This window comes from Oryzias latipes, chromosome 18, assembly GCF_053564925.1.
Source record: "Oryzias latipes strain Hd-rR chromosome 18, Olatipes_Hd-rR_3.1".
NCBI classification, from domain to species: domain Eukaryota; kingdom Metazoa; phylum Chordata; class Actinopteri; order Beloniformes; family Adrianichthyidae; genus Oryzias; species Oryzias latipes.
The window spans coordinates 27588492-27609580 of record NC_136254.1 but is presented as its reverse complement, the minus strand read 5'-3'; the positions used below and the strand labels follow the sequence as shown (position 1 = coordinate 27609580).

At 40.7% G+C, this 21089-nt stretch overlaps 1 protein-coding gene across 4 annotated transcripts in view; it reads left to right on the top strand.

The window, feature by feature from the left end:
* LOC101164594 (glucosidase 2 subunit beta) overlaps positions 1–21089 on the top strand; it is a 191818-nt gene that overhangs the window by 7175 nt on the left and 163554 nt on the right. For all 4 annotated transcript variants that reach the window (XM_011487338.4, XM_004079742.5, XM_011487339.4 and 1 more), the window contains exons 6-8: positions 2043–2172; positions 8209–8254; positions 16075–16153. In XM_011487338.4, the coding sequence (XP_011485640.1) occupies positions 2043–2172; positions 8209–8254; positions 16075–16153 (255 nt within the window). The remainder of the gene's footprint in view (positions 1–2042; positions 2173–8208; positions 8255–16074; positions 16154–21089) is intronic.

Here is a 21089-nt window from a genome sequence, read left to right as displayed (position 1 = left end):
GCACTCTGCCATCCTCTTCTTTCCAAGCATCTTTGTTGATATGGCAGGGTCACGTCTGGGTCGACGTATGGAAAACCTCACACCGTGGCCCCAAAGTGAACTTTTCCTGCAGTTCAGGGGGTTTAAGCCACATCCGCCGTTGCTTGAACCACTCCATCAAGATGTTTTTTAAATCAAATTTGCCAATATAATTCGATAAAAACTGGGTGCAGCATGGAAATGGGTGTTTCCTGATGTTCTTTCTGGAGATTTGTGTGCAGTGTTTTATATTTTTTTGTTTTTCTAGATAAAGCAAAGAATGAGATAAACAGGAGTAAACCTAGATTAAAAGAAATTCCATCTTGAGCCTCCAGATTGCAGACAAATTACCATATTTCTTCCAAACATAACCCCCTAATGAGAAACGTATGATTCAAATGGACCCTAGCATTTATGTTGACATGTAAAAACTCGGAAAAACGTGAACATACTTTACAATACTATTTGTGTTTGGGGAATTGTAGACTCCTATTCAACCATTTGGATGATAATTGTGCTTTAAAATTCCCTTCATAGAGGAAATGGCATCGTTGGGCAGGGATAATGGAGCCCCAAAAATCACTGCTGCAAGCTGTAAGTAAGCAGCATGCCCTAGAAAGCTAATCATCCCTGGCTCCATCCCGGTGAATCCATCATCACAATATGCAAGTCTCTGAGGAAAAATTGGAAGGCAGCACTGACACACATAAACAACTTTCTGTTTTTATTAATTGGCCCATTACAGGGGTTGATAATGGGTTACGCTCGCTTGTCACAAGCTTTAATTTTTGGAGTCACAACAGTACCCTCTGATGAAGATGATTTAATGAGTTCATTGTGTAGAACCCAAAGATGTATCGTTCTACGGCTGACAACTTCCAACACCTGACCTGAATGAATTCAGTGATAAGAAGTTCTTTGCTGTTTTGTGTTCTATTGTTTTGTCTCCCCTCTTCCTGGCTTTCCTTTGTAGCGGTAAAGGGGCCCATTATTTTCTAAAGTGATTTAAATACCAGAAACTTCCATAATCCTTAAAAATCAAATAATTGTTAATCATCGCTTATCAACAACACATGACGCACATTTCTTTTAGATAATTTCACTTAATTCTAATGAAAGAACTGGATGTTCTTGGCAGCAGGGCTTGTTTAGGGTTCGTACATATGGAACCAGCTTTCAGACGGAGTAAGAAGTACCAAAACCCTTTCACATCAGAGCTTTAGCTCCAGTGTTGGCATGCTTCGAGCTACTGTAACTCTATGAACGTCAACGCAAAGAACGGAATTCTAGGAAAGGTTTGCGCTGATATGCAAGACTTTACAGTAGTGAAGTGTTTACGCAATCAATCAGCTGATTCTACCACTTTACAACACAACACTATGCAATACTTTATCAACGTAAAGTAACGTAAACCGTCCAGATGTTGACCTGTAATCTGAAGATGGGACGTTTCCACTCTGCCCACTCGTGGGTCAAATTGTCCTTGGGGAGGACCCTGAACCCCACATTGGTCCGGGGTGTTATAGGTCGGCTATAGTCTTTGGCAGTTGAGCCGCCACCGTGGGAATGTGTGCGTGTGCGTTGGTGAATGGGACTGTAACTGTTGAGCGTTTTGGACCCTTTAAGAAGGTAGTAAATCACGATACAACTTTACACCATTTATCATTTACCAACCAGCCGATTCTAAAGCTGATGAAGGCAAAAGTTGCTTTTCTCAGCTTCAGGATTGTCTGGAATTATGTTAATTGCATAAACGGTCAATAAGCTATGGTAGTTTGTATAGTGCGTGTTATTTTTTTGGTTTCTCTGCCGTTAAATGGTTAGGCTCAAACATTAATACGTTTTATTTTTGTATCTAAGTCAGCTCACATAATTTAATTCAGCTTTTTTTTTTACTTAATTCGATTTTCTTTTGACTTTGGAAATCATCGTTCTTCTAATTTGGCAAGTGCTTCTTGTGTTGGGTTGTTTGGGGGACACTGACTGGTCTAGTAGACTTATTGGACGTCTATCGTCTCCTCCAGGCTCAGCTCAGAGAGCTTCAGCAGGTTGCTGAAGATCTGCAGATCAAATTGGAGGAACATCGACGGAAGAAACGTGAAGCCGACCGATTCAAAGAGCAAACGCTAAGAGCGCTGAAAGGAGGAGACGGCGGTAAGTCTTTTCATTTGAAAAACAAAACAGTTTACACAGATGTACATATGTCAGTTAACCCTTGTGCTATCCTAGGGACTTTACCATTGGGACTTGGGTCATCTAGACCCACTAGACAGTGCTCTGAACCTTTATTCTTCAATGATTTGTGATCTTCACTGGTGTCCATGGATTACATGAAATCTTTCCACCTTTATCCACCTTTGTCACGGAAGGGTGGGGTCATCTAAGATAGCACAAGGGTTAAAAAAAAAAAAAAACCTTTGTATCCAGCTTCCATTGGACATAAACGACCATGAGATCAGGTCATCCAGTCGGAAATACGAACGTTTGAAAAATCAGAAACAATCGAAACGGTCTGAAAACAGACCTCTACTCCTCTGACATGAATTGACTTTGGAGAATTGCTGAGCGTCGACATATTGCATCCCCACAGCTCTCCCTTTTCCATTCCTCCAACCCTTCAGAGAGAAGTTGCACATGAGTCACAGGAAAATTCCCTTATCGCTCCGAGCACAAGCGGGCTTGGCATTTAAGTGATGTTCTGACTGGTGCATGTTAATGTACAGGAAGTGGTGCTGCTGGATGGGGGAGAGCGGGCTCCGTCTTCTCTGCCACTGAAGGATTTACACTCATTAAACGGGAGGAACGCCGGCTGGATGCGGATCATTTAGGGAAAAGTTTCAACTTTTCAGACTTGTGAGGATTAAATACTTTACACACCTATCCGTCTATAAAAAAAAAAAAACATGCCTTAAATGGGAATACTATTCATTTCTAGTATTTTAGCAGCGCCAGTGCTGGGTCCTCTAGAGCTAAATGGGTCATTCTGGCCACACAAGGTCATTTGATTGTGTTGACTATTATCAGCAGGGATCCATCATGGTTTCTGCCGTGCTAGCTGACCTTTGCTGGTCACCCTTAAGTCCCGATGCTGTCTTTAACTTCCATTCCAGCTCATGAACCATCCATTGTACCGCACGTTTCTGTGTTGCCATGGCTTTCCCATACTGGCTACCCTTCGGAGGTTTTGTGTGTGCAGGTGCTAGACGGTGACAGTGTTGTTTTTTTTACTTTGCCTGAAGCCAGTGACACTCCTTGTAAATACATGCTTCACGTTTTCCATAAACCTGCCAAGAGGTTTAATTCAGCGTACTCGTTTCTGGTCCCCGGGTGCGCTCATGTGTTTTGTCGTACACATCCTCTAGACTTTATTTCTGGAGTTAAAGTGGAGACTGTGTGGGAGTACTTACTATCAGGCAAGTGTTTTCCCGGAACACAGAGTTTGACAGGATGTTTTTATGTAAATTGACAGCCACACAGGCCCTGGATTGCGTTCGGATAACCTCACAGGTAAACATTACCGTTCTCTGCTCAGAGGCACCAATTACCCTTTTTTATTTATTTTTTTATTTTTTTAGCAGAGTGTTCCTGCTATTAGCAGATTTTCCTTTTCCGTTTCATTACACATTTCGTTTTTTTCTGATTTAAGACCTCCACAGACTTAACATTGTCTATTTTTTTACCTACCAAAAGATGCTTAATTGATAGCTGATGCCAGTGACTGTAGCTCTACAGTGTAGCTTCAATATTTAAAAGGCTCTCCAGGATCTTGCAAGACGTTTTTTTGTGATTCTTGGGGCACAAAAACCCTGCAGTTGGTGCAAGTTTTCTGAAAGAAAAACGCAATCATGTCCCAAAATAATTTTCAACCAAAGGCTTTTATAAGACAAGCAAATTTAAAGCAGTTGTTTCTCCACCTAGTGGTTATTTGGTGAACTGACCCGACTCCAGTTTCTTTCTTTTCAAATGAGCTTCAAGCGTGAAGCCAGAATTATTTAGGCCAGGGGTCGGCAACCTTTACCACTGAAATGAAAGCACAAGGAGCCGCAACACTAAGGGTGTTAGAAAAAAATCGTTTTGCCGAAATATCACAATAGTTCATTTGGCGATACTTGTACTGATTCAAAATGCTGTCAGGATATTAATTTAAGTATTTATTTGAATTACTTATAAGCGTGATGTTTCCTTTGATCTTTTGTCCATTTTCCACAACCTTGAATAGACTTTTCTGTCTGTCAAACACCCAGAGTTAAGATGATGGAAACAAATTCACCAGAAAACCCAATAGAGTTTATTCATTTTATGGATGACAACTATTTTTTATTAGGAAGCAGCTGTTAGTTTGTTGCAGGGTCTGGAATCATAAGCGGTGAGTCTAAGCCCCGCCTCTCTACCTGCTCACATCCTCTGCAGCTCCAAGTTGTTTTCCCCCACGTGCAACCCCCCCCCCTCCAGCGTGTTCACAGACCGCGCAAACATACGGTCTTCATAGCAGACAGTGGACAGGATAGTAGGGGCACAAATTTTATCCATTTTACGCAGAAATGGGTGGTTTTAGTTTAGGAAAACTGCGGGCAAAAAATAAAAAAACTGGCTTTTTGGGGGGGGGGGGGATCGCCACTGACTGTCTTGTTAGAAGAACTTACTGTCTCACAACAGACTCTAGTCTGCGTTCACAGATGCAGACACGCCCCCTCTGCGCGTTCACGCTGCTCTCTTCCTTCTGTCCACTCGCACTAACCGACGGTGTTAAAGGCACCACGAAAATCCTAGAACATGATAGTTATTTTACAAAACCACAGCGGGCCGCAGCACAGGGATGAAAGAGCCGCATGCGGATCCGGAGCTGCCGGTTGCCGACCCCTGATTTAGGCAAACCGGAAAATAGGAATGTGAGTTTAACCGTTTAACACCAGATATGTTGCCAAGACCTAAAAATCACGTGCTCTGATTAACCGTAACCCTTAGACCATTTGTGCCATTAACGTGAATCGACTGATTCTGATGCTAAGAAAGGCGGACCAATCGGTGGACCCCTTCACGCCAGTGACCAATCGATTGGAGCCCTTTGATGTTAGATGCTGTGACAACGAGCAGTTGTCACATTAAAGAAACAGGCAGAGAACGTTAATTGACAGAGTTTTATTAGTTTAATGCAGCTAAAGTTAAGCAGCAGCAGCAATGTTCTTCTAGGTCAGGAGCACCTGTGAAAGCACATAGATTTAAATATTTGTTTTACACCTGCTGCATGTATGTCTATGCCTTGTCTGATGATGGTGACTCACCTCTGTTTTCTGTGTCAGGAATGGTCCGCCAGCAAAAGAGGTCCCTAAGGGTACAAGGACCTTATATTGGTTCCAGGGAGGGAACCCAAATCATTGCAAAGTTAACAGGGGAGATTTAGATTAGTAATTTTATTATTTGAGTGAATTATTGGAATGTTTTAGGAACAGTCGGTGAATTCTATTTTTGCATGGGGAAATTATCTATTTTTATAGGGGTTGGGGAAACTTTGAATGTACATATTTTAATATTTTGTGTAAATAGATTATCTGTGGGAACCTGGGTGGATGGTAGCTCCCAAAGGTGAAATCTTATAAAGGTGGGAGTTGTAACCATTGGGAGGTGGTTTTGTTGGTTAGCAGTTAGAGCTCGGGGCATGACTGTTAGATGACAGTTGAAGAAATTGGAAATGAAGTTTGAGCTAAAACCAAGTCCTGAGACTCCGCCTGTGCTTCTACCATGAGGATGGCCTCTGAGACTACGGGCTGAACGTGACAGATGCCTACCTCCTATGTAGGTCATTAGGAGTGTAATTTAAGCTATAGCGACCTTTATTGACATAGTTGTATATTAGTTGTCTTTTGTTTTGCCATTTGTCCATCCATCGCAATTCATATAATCATTGGTGTAACGATTCATTCTAACAACGATTCAAATCATATCATAATTTGTGTCTGCCGATGTGACTCTTAGTCGATATTGGTTTATTTTGTGCGATCTGACTCACTGACCTAAAATGGATCCTGGACATCTTTAGTCAAAACTTCCACCTGGTACTGAACACTGCAGGCGAAGTTTTCCAGATTTCTTGCATTTCTTGCAAGATAATAGTGTAAATTCAATTTGTGTACAAACAAACAAGAATTAATGTCAAATCCATTCACATTTTAGTTTTGTAAAGTTCAGCCCACTGTTGTTTTTCCACATAAAATAATACAATATTAGAACATTGTACCACACTGTATGGCCACATGTCTTTGCAATATTGTTTCCACACATTGGACTGTAGTGATGGCGTTTCGCTGCCATCACACGTGTGTGTTGGCCGCTGTGATGGTCATTTTTACGTTATAGTAATATAAACCTACCGTACCAAATGGTACTTTCCAAGATCAAAATAATCTATTCATTCCATTTGGTGGATTTGATTACCAACTTTCCCCAGACAGATCGATCTGGTTGTATCGCATGAATATAAATGGAATCAGCGATTAAATCGACTAATACCAATACCACACATGGCAAGTTTTTCTCAAAGCTTGAAGCCTTACAGATAAAAAAAAATTCTTCTGTGGCTAAAATCTGGCATATTAACATTTATCTTATTGCTCATTACTATTCAATGTCCCTTTCTCAAGAAAGAAATCTTCAAATAAAAAAAAAAGACAACACACGTGTGTGTTCTTCACCTTAAGGTGAAAAGCCTTTGTTAACGGAGAGAGCTCTGTGTGGAGAACATGGTCTGTAGGTTAGGCATAGATCTGCAGACTCCTGCTGATCTGTTCCATTTTTTTTATTTTTTTTGTTCTCTCTGTGCCTCTCTTTCTTTATGAGTGCGCTCTGATATCACCAGGGCAACATGGGTGGATGACTGATGGTGTCCATTAGTAAACATAGCCTCCTATATGTGCCATCAGCCTAAAGAGCCAATGCCTTGAACCTCCTTTCCTCTTTTTTTTTAAAATTCGCCCTCCTACTCTCTCCTTGCTTTATTTTCCTCTTTCCTACCATCTTCCTCTTACCTTTTACCCCTCCTCCAACCTCACCCACTCATTTTTTTTTCTCTTTCTGCCCTGCTCTCTTCCTCCATCTATCCTCCTTACGGTTGTTTTCATATCTTCGCAGTGGAAAGAGGTATGAGGCCATCTCTTTTTTTCCTCCTGCTTTGTGCGCCCCTTAAGACGGTGAGCAGAGGATGAGTAGAGAATGTCAAGCATTAGGTTAGGAGGAAAGTACTATTCACAGCCAGGAAATAGAAGGAAAAAAATAGGACAGAATCTGCCTGTGACGAAGAAAAATCTTAATAAAACTTGTTTTTTGTTGGAGTAAAATCAATTGCAGGGGCTGTTGACATTTTGGATACTGTCGTGTCAGAATAAGATGCGCAATCTTGTCTCTTCAACTTTTTTTTTTTTTTTTTTTTAAATCCCAAATGCAGCTTCTCGTCATCAACATGGATTCAAAGTTGCTTTTGGAGAAGACTATTCTTGAAATGAATACATCTTAGCTTTAAGCACTCTAAACCGAAAGCCAACGTAAGCCAAAAAAAAAGTTAATTTCACAATTAGCTTTTCTGTAATTAGTACCGAAAGGTAATTGCGGCAGATGTGCAATTAGCATTATGTAAAGTGCTCCCCCTCCCAGTCTTGGAGACCAACCCCCCCACCCCTCCCATTTCCATTCAGCTTTTCTTTCGGTGATTTTGGGAAGATGCCGAACACGAGAGCGCTTCCTCTTCCTCCCACTCTGATTCACAAACTGAATCAGTCGGGGTCACATGCTCGCCTGGAGAACGGGTTGGTTGAGGAAGTTTTTTTTTTTTCTTTTCTCTCTCTTCCTGTGAGCATGAATTTAAAAGAGAGAAATCACTGTCGTAGCAGCCGTCACTGAACAAAGTCCCACTGATTGCATTCTGGACTAGCTTTTATTTTTATATTTATTTACTTCCCTCCCTTTTACAGAAAAACCAAATGTTCGATCACAGTGTGAGTAACTCATTGCCTGATTGCCCTCTATCATTCCTCATATTTTTAGAAATAACTTTTTTTTTAAGGTATTTTTTTTACTTATTGAATCAGGTTATTCAAAACATTTATTTTTTAAGTTCTTATGACAGAAATAGTTGGGTTTCTGCTTTTAAGAAAAAACTAACTGTTGATTTTGTTTTTCTTCTTTTTTTTTCCCGGTTAGCTGTTAAACCAGAGAACACCCTCCTCAGCAGCAACAAAGGCGGACGGTGAGTCACGTAGGAAACGTTCTTTATTTATGTTGCACCTTTCTACCTTCTCAAGGTTCTGAAATGGACTTTGTAACAAGTTTTTTCAGTCAAACAATCATAACCCATATTTGATTGTATACATATCCGCTTCATGGGGTGTTTAAAGCTTTACAACAACACCCAGGTAAGATTATCAGAGGTGACGAGGGAGTTTAGTGTTGTGTAGAGCAGTGTTTTTCAACCTTTTTTGAGCCACGGCACACTTTAACCTTGACAAAAATCCCGCGGCACACCAGCATCCAAAAAAAAAAGAGATTCATGGTCTGTATTGATTGACAGCCCCCCCCGCAATCTCACGTGCATTTTTGTGATAATTGTGGCCGGAAAAGCAGGAAGTTGCGGCTGTTTTTTCTAAGAGATGAAATGCAAGTTAAATTAGAAAATTTAGAAACTGTTTGTTTGTTGTGGTTTCAAGGCGTTTCGCAAGGACAACTCATTGTGCGCTGGGACACCTTTAAGCCAATGCATCATGGGAGATGTAGTGTCAAAACTGCCGAAAACTTGCAGAAAGACTCGCGTCTCTGAGCTTCATTGTATTGTCCACTTGTTTCACGGTCTGACACCGGACTCTGTGGAAAGCTACACCGCTAAAGAAGAGCTTTAGCTGGCATTTTTGTTAGAACTGAGCGACTTTATCAGCAGAATTAAGAACAAGGAAGTGAAGACTTTAAGCACTTCTGATTGGTCAGACTGATGACATGTGATTAAGCCTTCAAGAATGATTGGTGGAGACAGTTAAAGGGACGGGACTTTTCCGCAAACTGTCATAGCTGCAGGGAAATCGCGGTAGCGTCATTCTTATCAAAATTTCTTTAATAGAATTAAATAAACACAAAGAAAAAGTAATTTTAAGATCTTTTATATTCCTAACTACTCAGTGTTTTATCAGGGCCTGTTTGGATGAACAAAGAGCTGATATCCTGGAGATGGGAAATGTTTTTAGATCAGTGAATGATTAATGAGGGCAATTTCTCCACGGCACACTTGACCATCTCCCACGGCACACTAGTGTGCCGCGGCACACTGGTTGAAAAACACTGGTGTAGAGGACATTGGAATGCTCTAAATAAGCTTTTTGACCTTCCATTGGAGGAAAAGCATTCAACCTGCTCTAGGACTCTTTGCTATTGACCACTTTTCTGCCTATTTCTAAGCAACGCTGGATATAGATGTAATGAAACCAAGCCTTGGTAATCCATGGAAAGAAACATGCTGCACATACTGCATGTCCAGTGACGGACCTTAAAACTAACCGATTTGGCTGGTGTGGTGTAGACGCTGCTCTGCCTTCTGAAATAAGGATAAAAAATACATAATAAATCCCTCCTGGTACTAACTTTACATCTCTAGGTTGGCATCGGAGACCACAGGGTGAAACCAAAGAGTCTAAAGACTCTTCCTTTGAAGTGCCTTAACACTTGAACTCTGAAGGTTTAACTCCAGTGTTGACGCTCTTTGAATTACTGTTAACTCTTTGACCATTTTTGCAATGAACATAATCCAAGTGTAGCCCTGCACACTATACTGCAAATTAATCGTCATCGCAATATCAAGCCATGCAGTATGCATATCGCAAAAGTCAGCGAAAATTGCAATAAATGGTTACCTTATATGTGCTAAAACAAGCTTATGGCAACTTAAAGCATTAAACGAATCAAATAAATGCCTTTATGCATTTGACCAATTGGATGGAGCCCTTCACGTTGTTGACCAATTGGATGGAGCCCTGTTATGTTAAATGTTCGCCTCCTATGTCGACGAGGGTCATTTGGAGTATAAATTGTAAACTGTTGCAGTGAAATGGGAATGATATTTTGGGTTTATCGCAATATTAATCACCAAATATCGCGAGTTTTCCTCATATCGTGCAGCCCTACCCAATTGATTCTGGTGCGAAGAAAAGCAGCTTTGCGCCAATATGCAACAATTTACAGGAGTAACATGTTTACACAATAAACATAAACTAACTGATTCTGAGGCGGAGAAATGCAGTTCTGTGTTCCTATGCAACAGGTTACAGTAGTAACATGTTTACGCAATTAACGATTCGGACATGAAGGAAAGCAGCCTTGCACCGATATGCAACACTTTACAATAGTAACATGTTTACGCAACAAACGTAAATCAATTGAGTCTGACCGGCGAAAAGCAGCTTTGCACCAGTTTGCAACACTGTCGTAAAGTCTTTCACATCGGCACTAAACCGCTTTTGTCTGCTTCAGGTTCCGCTAGAATGACGATAACTGCATTGGAAACTAAGATAGCACAAAGGTTAAGACAACCCAACAGCCTCAGAGAATAGAAACTCAAATGTTTTAATATTTTGAAAAAGCAGTTAGAAGTTAACTTTGAATATTAATGAGCCTTTTTCAGCAGAGATGTTCTTTCTACGTCACAAATATGCCTTTTTCAAACTGCGTTTTTTCATCTGCTCTTGATTTAAAAGGATTTGAACAAAGAAATTCTCAGAAATCCAATTTTTGGTCTTAATTTTCTCAATATATGTCCTCCCTCATCAAAAGAACTCCACAAGAACGTGTAAAAATACAAATTTCATTGGAGTGCGCATTTCAAGTAATATTTTAGGTTTTGCAACGGTTCCAGAAAGTTTAAAGATGGAAGAATATTGACCCCCGCTATTTTTTGTACGGGGGAAAAAATAGCATATTTATCATTGTGTGACTCACAACAACACAGAACACACTTTTCATTTCACTTGTACTTATAAGTAGCTGCAAAATTGAACAGCTTTTTAATTCTCCAGCAAACTTTTCCCAAAGCAGTTTACTGCCTGATTCGCAGCGCTCCTTTTCAAGTCCTGGCAGCCTCACATGTCGTTCCCCTCCTCTCTTATCTCCCACTGCACCACCTACAGTAAGCTGACTCAGTCACAGTCATGATCAGTGTTGGATGTCGGTCAACTTTGCAGAGAGTGACAGCCTTTCAAGCAGGATGTGTAAATTGGCGCTTGTCAGAAAATAGGACGCGTGATAATCCGATGAGCTCGAAGGGTTCTCTGCAAGGTTTTTTTTTTCTTGCCTCCATCTCACACCCCTCTGTTTCCCACATGTAGAAAAAAAAATCAATATTGCTTAAGCTAACTGAGAATATTCACTTGGAATGGAGGAGGACGGGATGTAGGAAAAGCCAGAGCGCTTTAAAACATATGGCTGCTTCCTGGATGAAATGCTAGTGCTGCTGTTTTTCTGGATGTTTACCGTCATTCTGCCCCTCCATACTCACCCCGATTCCATCCATCCATCCCCTCCCTCCAGCCGCATCCGTGTCTCTCCGCGAGCTCCGCCTAAACAAACGCAATACTAAGCTGAAATATCTGCAAGTGCCGCACATTTCCGTGCCCGTCAGCTGGTGGGTCTGGGGAGCTGGCTATCTCCATGCAGGTCATGCATTGATGCCCATTTGAATATAGCAGAAGGTGAAGGCTTTGCTACATCACCATTCCATCTTCCCACCCCCACCCCCATCGCTAGCACTCGGCAGCTCACATGCCAAAGTGTCAAGCTCGATTTGGTCCCCATCCTGACAAATGCAAAGTCAAAAATTATACCCGACACTGTCAGTTGCTGGGCAATTGGCTGACTGGATTAGCATGTGCGCCGCAGGCCCTCTCTGATGTACAAATATATAAAAAAAATAAATAAAAAAAACCACAACAACAGCAACCTCTTTGTCTGGCTTTATCTCTAATGACACTCTGCAAAACGTTACCCCATTCTTAATCTACTCCATTGGAATTGCTAATTATGTTTAATGCAGATTCACTGATTGTGATTTTCTTGTTTAGACTAATCCGTCCATTTAGCCAAAAGTAATTGCTTCCTGATATAAAAAAAAGGACAAGCATTTATTAGTGTAAAGTTTTCAAAACAATTTTAATAAAATGAAGCCTCTTAAATACTTTGATTGGAATATTAAGCCTTACCGTAATTTCCGAACTATAGAGCACACCTGATTATAAGCCACTCCCATTCCATTTTTAAAGGATAAACCATTTTGTACATACATAAGGCGCACCTGTCTATAAGCCGCATGTGACCACATTGAAACATGTGTTGTAGAATGAGGATGTGTATGTGCTGAAACCGTGCGTGTGTGTAAGAAAGAGGGGGGGGGGCACGTGCAGTGCAAGAGGGAGGCTCTCACTCACTCTTGTGCTCCTCCCTGTTACACACGCAGCGCGCTGACACACACACACACACACACACACACACACACACACACACCCACACACACACACACACACACACACACACACACTCATTCTACTACACCTATACAGTTAGTTCATTAGTTAGTTAGTTGTTACTGTTATTTGTTAATAAAGAACAGTGCGTTGTAATCATTACTTGTACCGGTATTCATTTGCGACGTGACCGCCGGGGGTCATCTGGACCCCATAAGAGCACAATAAATAAAAAAAATGGAGAAAAGCCTAACAAAACGGAATAGCAATCACTCCATCATATGTAGTATACCTTTAGCTAACTTGAAAGCTGCGTCATATGCATTTCTTCTTGCATTTTCCATGATGAGGGTCTGTTCATGCTATTCATTCACAAAGCAGGAATTTACATTAAACTTGCGTCTTCCTCGACACATATACCGTATTCCCCCCGTCTCACTCTTACCCTTTCTGCTTGAGCGCCCCTAGTGGCCGTTAGAAAAAATGCACTAAAAAAAAGAAAAAATGCATAAATTAGCCGCATCATTGAATAAGCCGCAGGGTTGAAAGCCTGTGACAAAAGTAGCGTCTTATAATCCGGAAATTACGGTAGTCACATTCAGCCGTACTGGTGCCGTGGGTGTTTGGGTTGTTCGGACACATAGAGGGTCGTGGATGGGAATGGCCGCATCCTAAATTGAGATCAGGTGTGTCTTGTACCTTAAGGCTTGTACAGTCGCCTCAAGACACGCCATAAAAATGGAGCGTACTATTGTCGTGCTTCTGGTAGGTGTGAGGAATTCATAAGGCAAATACTTGTTGGACTCACTTATGACATACTGTTGAAGCTGTTGTACGGTACTGCCTCTTTACTGAGTGGGACTCAAATGCCAGATGCACAAGGTAAAACTGTAAACCGTGTATACTTATGTAGCGCTTTACTACGTTCTTAGAAGCCCTAAAGGACTGTACCACAACAGTCCTAGTCACACCTTCACACACCGCTGCTGAACACTGGCACCAACCTATAGCAACCAGGACCGATGTTCAGTGTCTTGCTCAAGGACATTTCAACACATGGGAGAGCAGAGCAGGACCAGAACCTGCAATCCTCCGATCAGAGGTCAACCGCTCTACCTGCGCACCACGGACGCCCCAAAAGGTTTGCAGGTTATACAGAAGTACCCGTAGGACGACCACAATATCTACACTCTGTCTAATTTCCTAATGTCTAACAGTCAGGCTGCACGCAAAGAAGCCAAGTTTCTCATATAAAGAGCACTAATGGGCTCCTTGTGCAGGACGCAGGATTGTGGGGGCATAGAGAAAAATGAAAAATCTATATGACACGCCTGGGTCTCTAGGTTATGTCACTCAGCCACTACTATGTTAGTTTTCTGTAATAAATTTCAACTAAATTATTTGAAATTTTACCCTGCTAGTTGTTTTTCCCTCCAGTTTATTAACATGCAATTTTATGTAAACTCACAAAGAGCCAAATATATTCTTTCTAAATAGTGATTTATTTTTTACTTTTTTTTTAAAATGTTGGTGAAAAGGAATTTTTTTTAGCAATATGATCACAGTATGTTTGATACATTTTACACAAAAAGACTAACATCATATTTATGTTTTCTGCAGCTACACAAAAAGTGAAGATGTTGAAGTTTTATGAGTTTTTCTTTTGTCATAATCAAAGATGAAGTCTTTGAAAAATCTAACAATAAATGTTTTATTTATTTTTAGATTATTCAATTGTTTCAATTTAGTTTAATTGTGTCTGTTGGCCACTTCACCTTAATCCTGTTTCTTAAATGTTGTTATCACTTCTTCTTAAATTTAACAAACAATCCAGACCTTATTAGAAAAGTGTTTCAGTTAGAAAGATGACTTGGACAAAACTCTCTGGGATGTTTGGCTGTTAATAAAGACAAACCTTGAAAGAGAACTAAACTGTTGTTTCATCAAGAAGATTTAAAAATTGTTTAATGTGTTTTCGTTGTGGTTTCACGACGTTTAACAGGGAAGACCGATTGAATGATGAGACACTGTCACTTTCACCCAGTGCATCATGGGAGATGCAGTGCGGGAATCAATCAATCTTCTGATCAGAGGTCGACTGCCCTACCGCTGCACCCCGGATGTATTTGTTCTATGGGAAGAAATGAAAAGTATGCCTTTGCAATAAGATGTTTATTAAAATGTATTGTTAGTAAAATAGTTCAAAGAATGCAGACCGAATGGTTGGGCCTCACACATTTCCACTTCACCAAATCTGGTCCTCTTTGCAAAAAGTTTGGACACCCCTCTTCTAAAACATGAAAGGCTGTGGTGCCGAGGTAGAGCGGTCAACCTCTAATTGGAAGGTTGACAGGTTTGGTTCCTGCAATGCCCACCCATGTGACGAGTTGTCCCTGGGCAAGACACTGAACCCCACACCGGTCCTGGTGGTTATGTGTTTGGGCCCAGTGTTAGACAGGGGAGCGACCATCAGTGCACCACTAGCACTGACTATAAAGCCCCATTTACCTTAAACCGGGAAGGTGTGTGGAGGGGGTTGCTTGTTCGCACTTTTATCATGTACGTAGTTCTCTGGTCTTCCTTGCCACACAAAAGTGCAACCCACTGAGCCAGCTGGCAGGCAGTTGGCAGCCCAGTGCAGGATTAACTGGTACCAGTATGCCGGCCTATAAATAGAGTCCACCAACTGTTTCAGGAAATGAGCCATGATGGAGCCTCCCAAAGGCCCCGTGAACAGGTTGTGCTTTTTATCCACTCCCCTCTGTCAGGATTCATCACTGTGTGCATCTGTGAATTCCCAAATTGTCATTGCTGGCTTGTCTTCGTAATGCCTCCCCCACCCATCCAAAAGGAGCTTTTGCAATGCAGTATGCATGTAAAAAAAAATAAAAGCACTTACTGGAAGGAAAATGCTCCCCACACCTGATTTAAGAACTCAGTCTTCTACAGTTTGTAATGCCACTTCAGAAAAACTGATTCCAGCTTTTGTTTCTGTCAATTATTTACTCTCCATATTGATCCTCTCTGGTAAAACGGGCTTTTTCGTTTTGTATGTCGGCGAGCGCTTTTTGATGGACCCCCTGAATTGATTTGGCCGTGCAGTTATTATCTCAGCTCAGCTGACCCTGAAAAGAGAAACGACTGAAGACGAGATCTAAAGGTCTTTTTTTTCTGATGAGAGAATAGGCTGTACTGAATGGTAAAATTATAATTAACATCACGTAGTATAAAACTTAGTTTTTTTTTATTCAATTTTACTTGTATAGCATGCCGTGAATTAGGACTCAAAAGATTTTGCTTTTGGTGTTCCAAAGAAAACAGCGACTGACTGTTACAAAACGAGTTTCTTTGGATAAATACAGAAGACGAAAGCGCTCTATTAATTAAAATTTTCTTTCCGTCACATCTTTAAATCCCCTCACAGCCTGTGAGATTGAAATTCTTTGGTTGTGATACAGAACTGGTGAACAGGTGATGACCTTGATCTTCCCAGCGCATGGTGATAAGATCAACCTTTAATATTCATCAGAAAGCTGGGAGGAATACTAATATGCTTATTTTGTAACCCCTACAGTATTTCTCTGGATGAAGTCAAGGCTGAAGTGGTGCCTGTCCACGATGAGGAGCGGCATCTCGGTGATGATGAGGCAATGGTACGTTGTTGGATTTTTTTCAGATTCAAGCTACAGTTTTATGCTGCGTTCAAAGAGAAATGATCATGGAGGATCTTCTTCTTTTTTTTTTCATTCTACTGTTTATTAAGGCATGTCCACCACATACTTGTTGGAAGAGGCCTGGGGCGAAATGAGGAAGCGGTGCAAATCTTGCAAAACTTGCTCCAGGCTGTTAATGCGTTTTTGGTATAAAGTGGGACTTTTTGACTCAGGAACCACACAAAAGTGGGTCCTTCTGACACCAGCCCCCAGTGGTCATTTAAGGAACTGCAACTGGGTACATCTTGGTGGGTTTGAAATTTGGGAATTTAATCTGGTGTGGATGGATTTAGCAGACAACTGTACAATAACCCTTGTGCTATCCAAGGCACTTTAAAGTTGGGTCATCTAGACCCACTAGACAGTGCGCCTAACCTTTTTTCTTCAATGATTTATGATCTTCACTGGTGTCCATGGATTGCAGGAAATCCTCTTCACCTTTATCCACCTTTGTCCTGGTAGGGAGAACACGTCAATGCAAGGGTGGGGTCATCTGGACCCCATAAGATGGCACAATGGACAAACAAAATGGAGAAAAGACTAGCAAAAGGGAATAGCAATCACTCCATCATACTGCGTAGTACACCTTTAGCTAAAGCTCTCATAAACACATCATCCCAGTTTCTGCTTATTTGGCCCTCCTGTGGAGTTCTCTTATTGTATGACTGAAATGTTGTCACACAGTTGGACTAATCCTAGTCTTTCTGACACACTTCCAGTTTTATTTATCCTACAGAAGGATTGGAGTCGTACATTGGGAGAGAAATGTATTTCGAAAAGGGATAAATACGTTCAAGCTGAAGTTAGTGGATCTCACTCTGGCTGGAGTCAGCACAGCGTCCTATTGGAGATCTGTTCCCGCAGTGGATTTGATGCCCTGTTTAGTATTTATAACATCGGGGCAGCGTACAAGGATGAATTGAAATTACAAGCCTCCTGTTTCATACCAAGACTTTTGTTTCTTGTTTTGTTAAAAGCCTGCCCGGGCTCTGTGTAGTCTTGTGCTTGTACAAGCAGGCTTTTTTTTGCCGGCTCTTATTTGAATTCTGAACAGGACAAGCACAGTTTCCCAACAGTGATTTTTTTTTTTTTCCCCCTCAAGCTGCTGTGCGCAAGAATGCGGCTGTCGGTTTCACTTTGGAGATGTTGAGGCTCCCTCTTACCAGACAGCACATATCAACATTTCTGTCTGTAAACAAAATGGCTAAGGCTTCAGATTTGTTTTCCCTCTACTCTCACCCCTTTTCCCATATCCACGATTTTACAAAAATCAAATGGAGTGTCCTCATGTTTTAGCTCAGGAATCCTCTCTAGTTGGTTTCACAGATTTCAATAATCTTTACTCACTCATGTGATGTTTAGCTGACAATTGCAAACCTTTAAGAGCATGGATTGTAAAGTTTGTGACAGAAAAACTCTAAAAAAAACAAAAAAACATATGGTTTAAAAAAAGAAAAGAAGCCATATGGCCTAAGAAGCAAAGTTTTGACTCCTGATAGAGGCGGATTTAATTTAACCAAAAGGAATTGGAATTACAAAGAAATTGTAAAAAAATGCAAACCATTAACAATTTTCTTTCATGTAAAACAGTCCAGCAGAAATAAAAATGGATGTAGATTATCTTCAAAACGTCTGATTGTATGGTTTGATTTAAAAACTACGCTGACTTAAACAGCTTTTTAATTTATACAGTTGAATCCTGAGTGTTGAAACAATCTTACAGCACATTTACTTGTATGTCCCTCCTATTTTCTGTTTTTGTATACAAAGGGATTGCATGAAAATAGAATTTTAACAGCTTCTTAAAAGTACAATGGAGATGTCCTATGTATCTATTTATTTTTTTGTGCAAAAATGCAAAGGTCATTTTTAAACAGAAGACCCAAAGAATACTTGGAGTTGATTAAGAACCATTGACTGTGTAGTAAAACTGGACAGAGGGAGTGTGACATCATCCAAATTAAATGTCCATCCATGTTGGAGCCTGATATCGTCAGTAAACAGTGATTGGTCCAAGTCAGTCTGAGTCAACGTTTCTAAGGCAACCAATCAGGACTGAGCTTGTTGAAAATCCTACCACTACCACTGAAAAGTTGGCTACACAAAATCTGTCAATCAAAGGTTTCAAACGTTTGACGTGAGACCAACTACTTGACTGATTGACCAGTTAATAACTTGAGTAACTTTCATTACAGAAAATATGAATAAAAATGAATATTATCAAGAACATGTTAAAAACAAGTATCAAAGCAAGAATGGTTGTTCTGACAATTAGCGAATTAGTATTAGCTGGTTATTTCTCTTTAGAAGTCTATGAAATTTTGGCTGCTTGGATCTAGCAGGTACTTCCTGTCTCACCCTCAAAGGGTCAGGGGGTCACTCAGTTCAGTTCTCTCATAAAGTCAATGATTAGAACACACATCATGGATGTCCAAAACATTTTTCTTACAGAGCAGAAATACTATCTAGCCAAGCCTCTATCGTTCTTGTGGAGCAAACCCCTAGTGGGAACTTGGTGAACTACGGCCAAATCCGATTTGCTTCCCTACCCCTCTGGCCCCTCCCTATTGCTCCAATTGTAGCAGCATTTGGCGCTGTAGCAGTGTATGTTTTTAAGGAGGGGCCATAGCAACTTAAGGCGGGGAATCCCTCCACTGGTAGAGGGATCTGCCTGGCTCTGTGCTGCAGACAAAAACCAAATTTCTCCACATGGGTGCGCTCTGAAGCACAGAAATGTACTTTTGAAATGTAAGTATTGAGTTGTTGTTTTTGCGTGACTTTTTAGAGTTCTAAAACCCATGTTATGTAATTTCCAAGCACTGGCAGCTACGCAATAACAAAGATGACGAAGAAGAATTCATGATGTTACTGAGTGGTTGTAACATCTAGATTTGAAGACTTCTCTCCGGTTGGAGGGCTTCATGTAGGGATTGGGGGACGCTGTAGGGGTAAGGAATTAATTCAAATTTGGCCTAAATCTGGCTCCAGTTACCCTGGGTATTTACCCATGGATTCAAAGGGTTATCACAAAATAAATAATAAAAAACAATCAAACACTCTTTACACCTTTAGACAGCATTCAGCAAAGTAGATGTTATTTTTTCTAAACTGTGGTTAGATAACTACCGTTATATGCAATCTTTTATATTTCAGCGTTCGAAATAAGCGGTTATCCTGTTGTCCGAGACAACCAGATTTCACGGAGGACAACCAAAAACGGACCTGATGGTTGGCCGTGTGACAACCTGGTCTTTTATTCAACATTTTGGTATTTTTCGACTATTTTTCAAAGTTTTTGGGAAACCGACGTCCAACTTTTTAAGATAAAACCGAGTGTACATGAACAATGTCACGTGACTTCCGAACGAACCGAGTACGCACGAAGACATCGCAAAATGACAACAGTGCACCTGCATGTTTTGTTTAAAAGATCAGGGATATTAGTCTTTACTGCTACTGCAGCGCACAATGTAAACATGGTATCATTTACACATGTGTTTATTTGAAATGGATGTTATTTCTATGTGATGAAAAGTTTTAATATGATATATTACTTTATATTTGGAATGCTGTACTAGTCCCAGTCCATACAAGCCTTTAAATTTTAAAAATACTCTTTAGGTTAGAGTGTTGGTTAATGTAATCAATTTTCTGATATACTATAGGGTAAGATTAAGTAATTTGATTTGACCGTAACAGTATTTGATTTACATGGCAATACTTTGTGTAACCAGATGCTTCAATATTTAGTAAAATGTTTGTTTTTAACATTTAAAGAGTTTTTTAAATGTCCATCATAAGAGGCAGTTGATATTAGATGTATAGAAGAAATAAAGATGTAAGTACTGACATCTGAGTAGGTTTCGTTGCTGTTGAATATTGGTATCGGAGGACAACCAAAAATTGGGGAGGACAACCAAGTTTACTTGCCATTTTCCCCCTTATTTCTAACGCTGTATTTGCATAAAAAACCACAATGAAGGGTGTTGTGGTCTGCATGGACATTATTATTTTTTTTGGCATTTTGGTAAAAACCTAATCCTGACTTGGGTTTTTGGTGCTAATTTCACCTGTTCGGGTCTGTTGACAATCATTCTTTAACACCTTTAGCTTCAGTGTTGCTGTTCTTTGAAGTATCGTAACTCTTCAACCGTTTATGCGAGAAACATAATTCCAGTGAATTCGGTCGCGGAGAACAAGTGGCTTTGTGCTAATATCCAACACCTAACAGTTGTAAAGTCTGAACACGGTTAACGTAAACGGGCGGCAGTGGCTTAGATGGTTGAGCAGGTCGGCCATTGATCGAAGGGTTGGCGGTTTGATCCCTGCTCCCCCTAGTCAACCGTTGCTGAGCGTCTGGAAAAGCGCAGATAAATCGAATCCATTATTATTATTATAAACCAGCTGATTCTGACGGAGCAAAGCTGCTTGTCTCCGCTTCAGAATCTGTTGGCAATTCGTTCATTGTGTAAATGTTGTAAGAGTTACAGTAGTTCGTAGAGTGTGTATTGTCCGGTCTCTGCACACTTATTGTGAACGTTCGATGTTAAAACCCAGACTACTCAAATGTTTTGCGACAGCTTGGAAGCATTTCCGTTGTTGTAGTTCAGCAAGATATTCTATAAGTAAGCAATGTCTATGAAGACTCTCATTCATCCAGGTTGGTTCCATTGTAGTAGGTTTAGGGGATGTCATCTGGACTTGGTTTTAAAGTCCTTTGTCCTCAGCAAACCAAACAAACCAAACTAGTTCCACCTGAGTCGTTAACCGCTGAAAGAGAGGACCAATGTGGAGAGTGAGTCACTGGCTCTCCAACCCCCAGCTGAGGACAAAGGACTATTAACGACCCGAAACCATGTAGGCTAAGTGGACAATA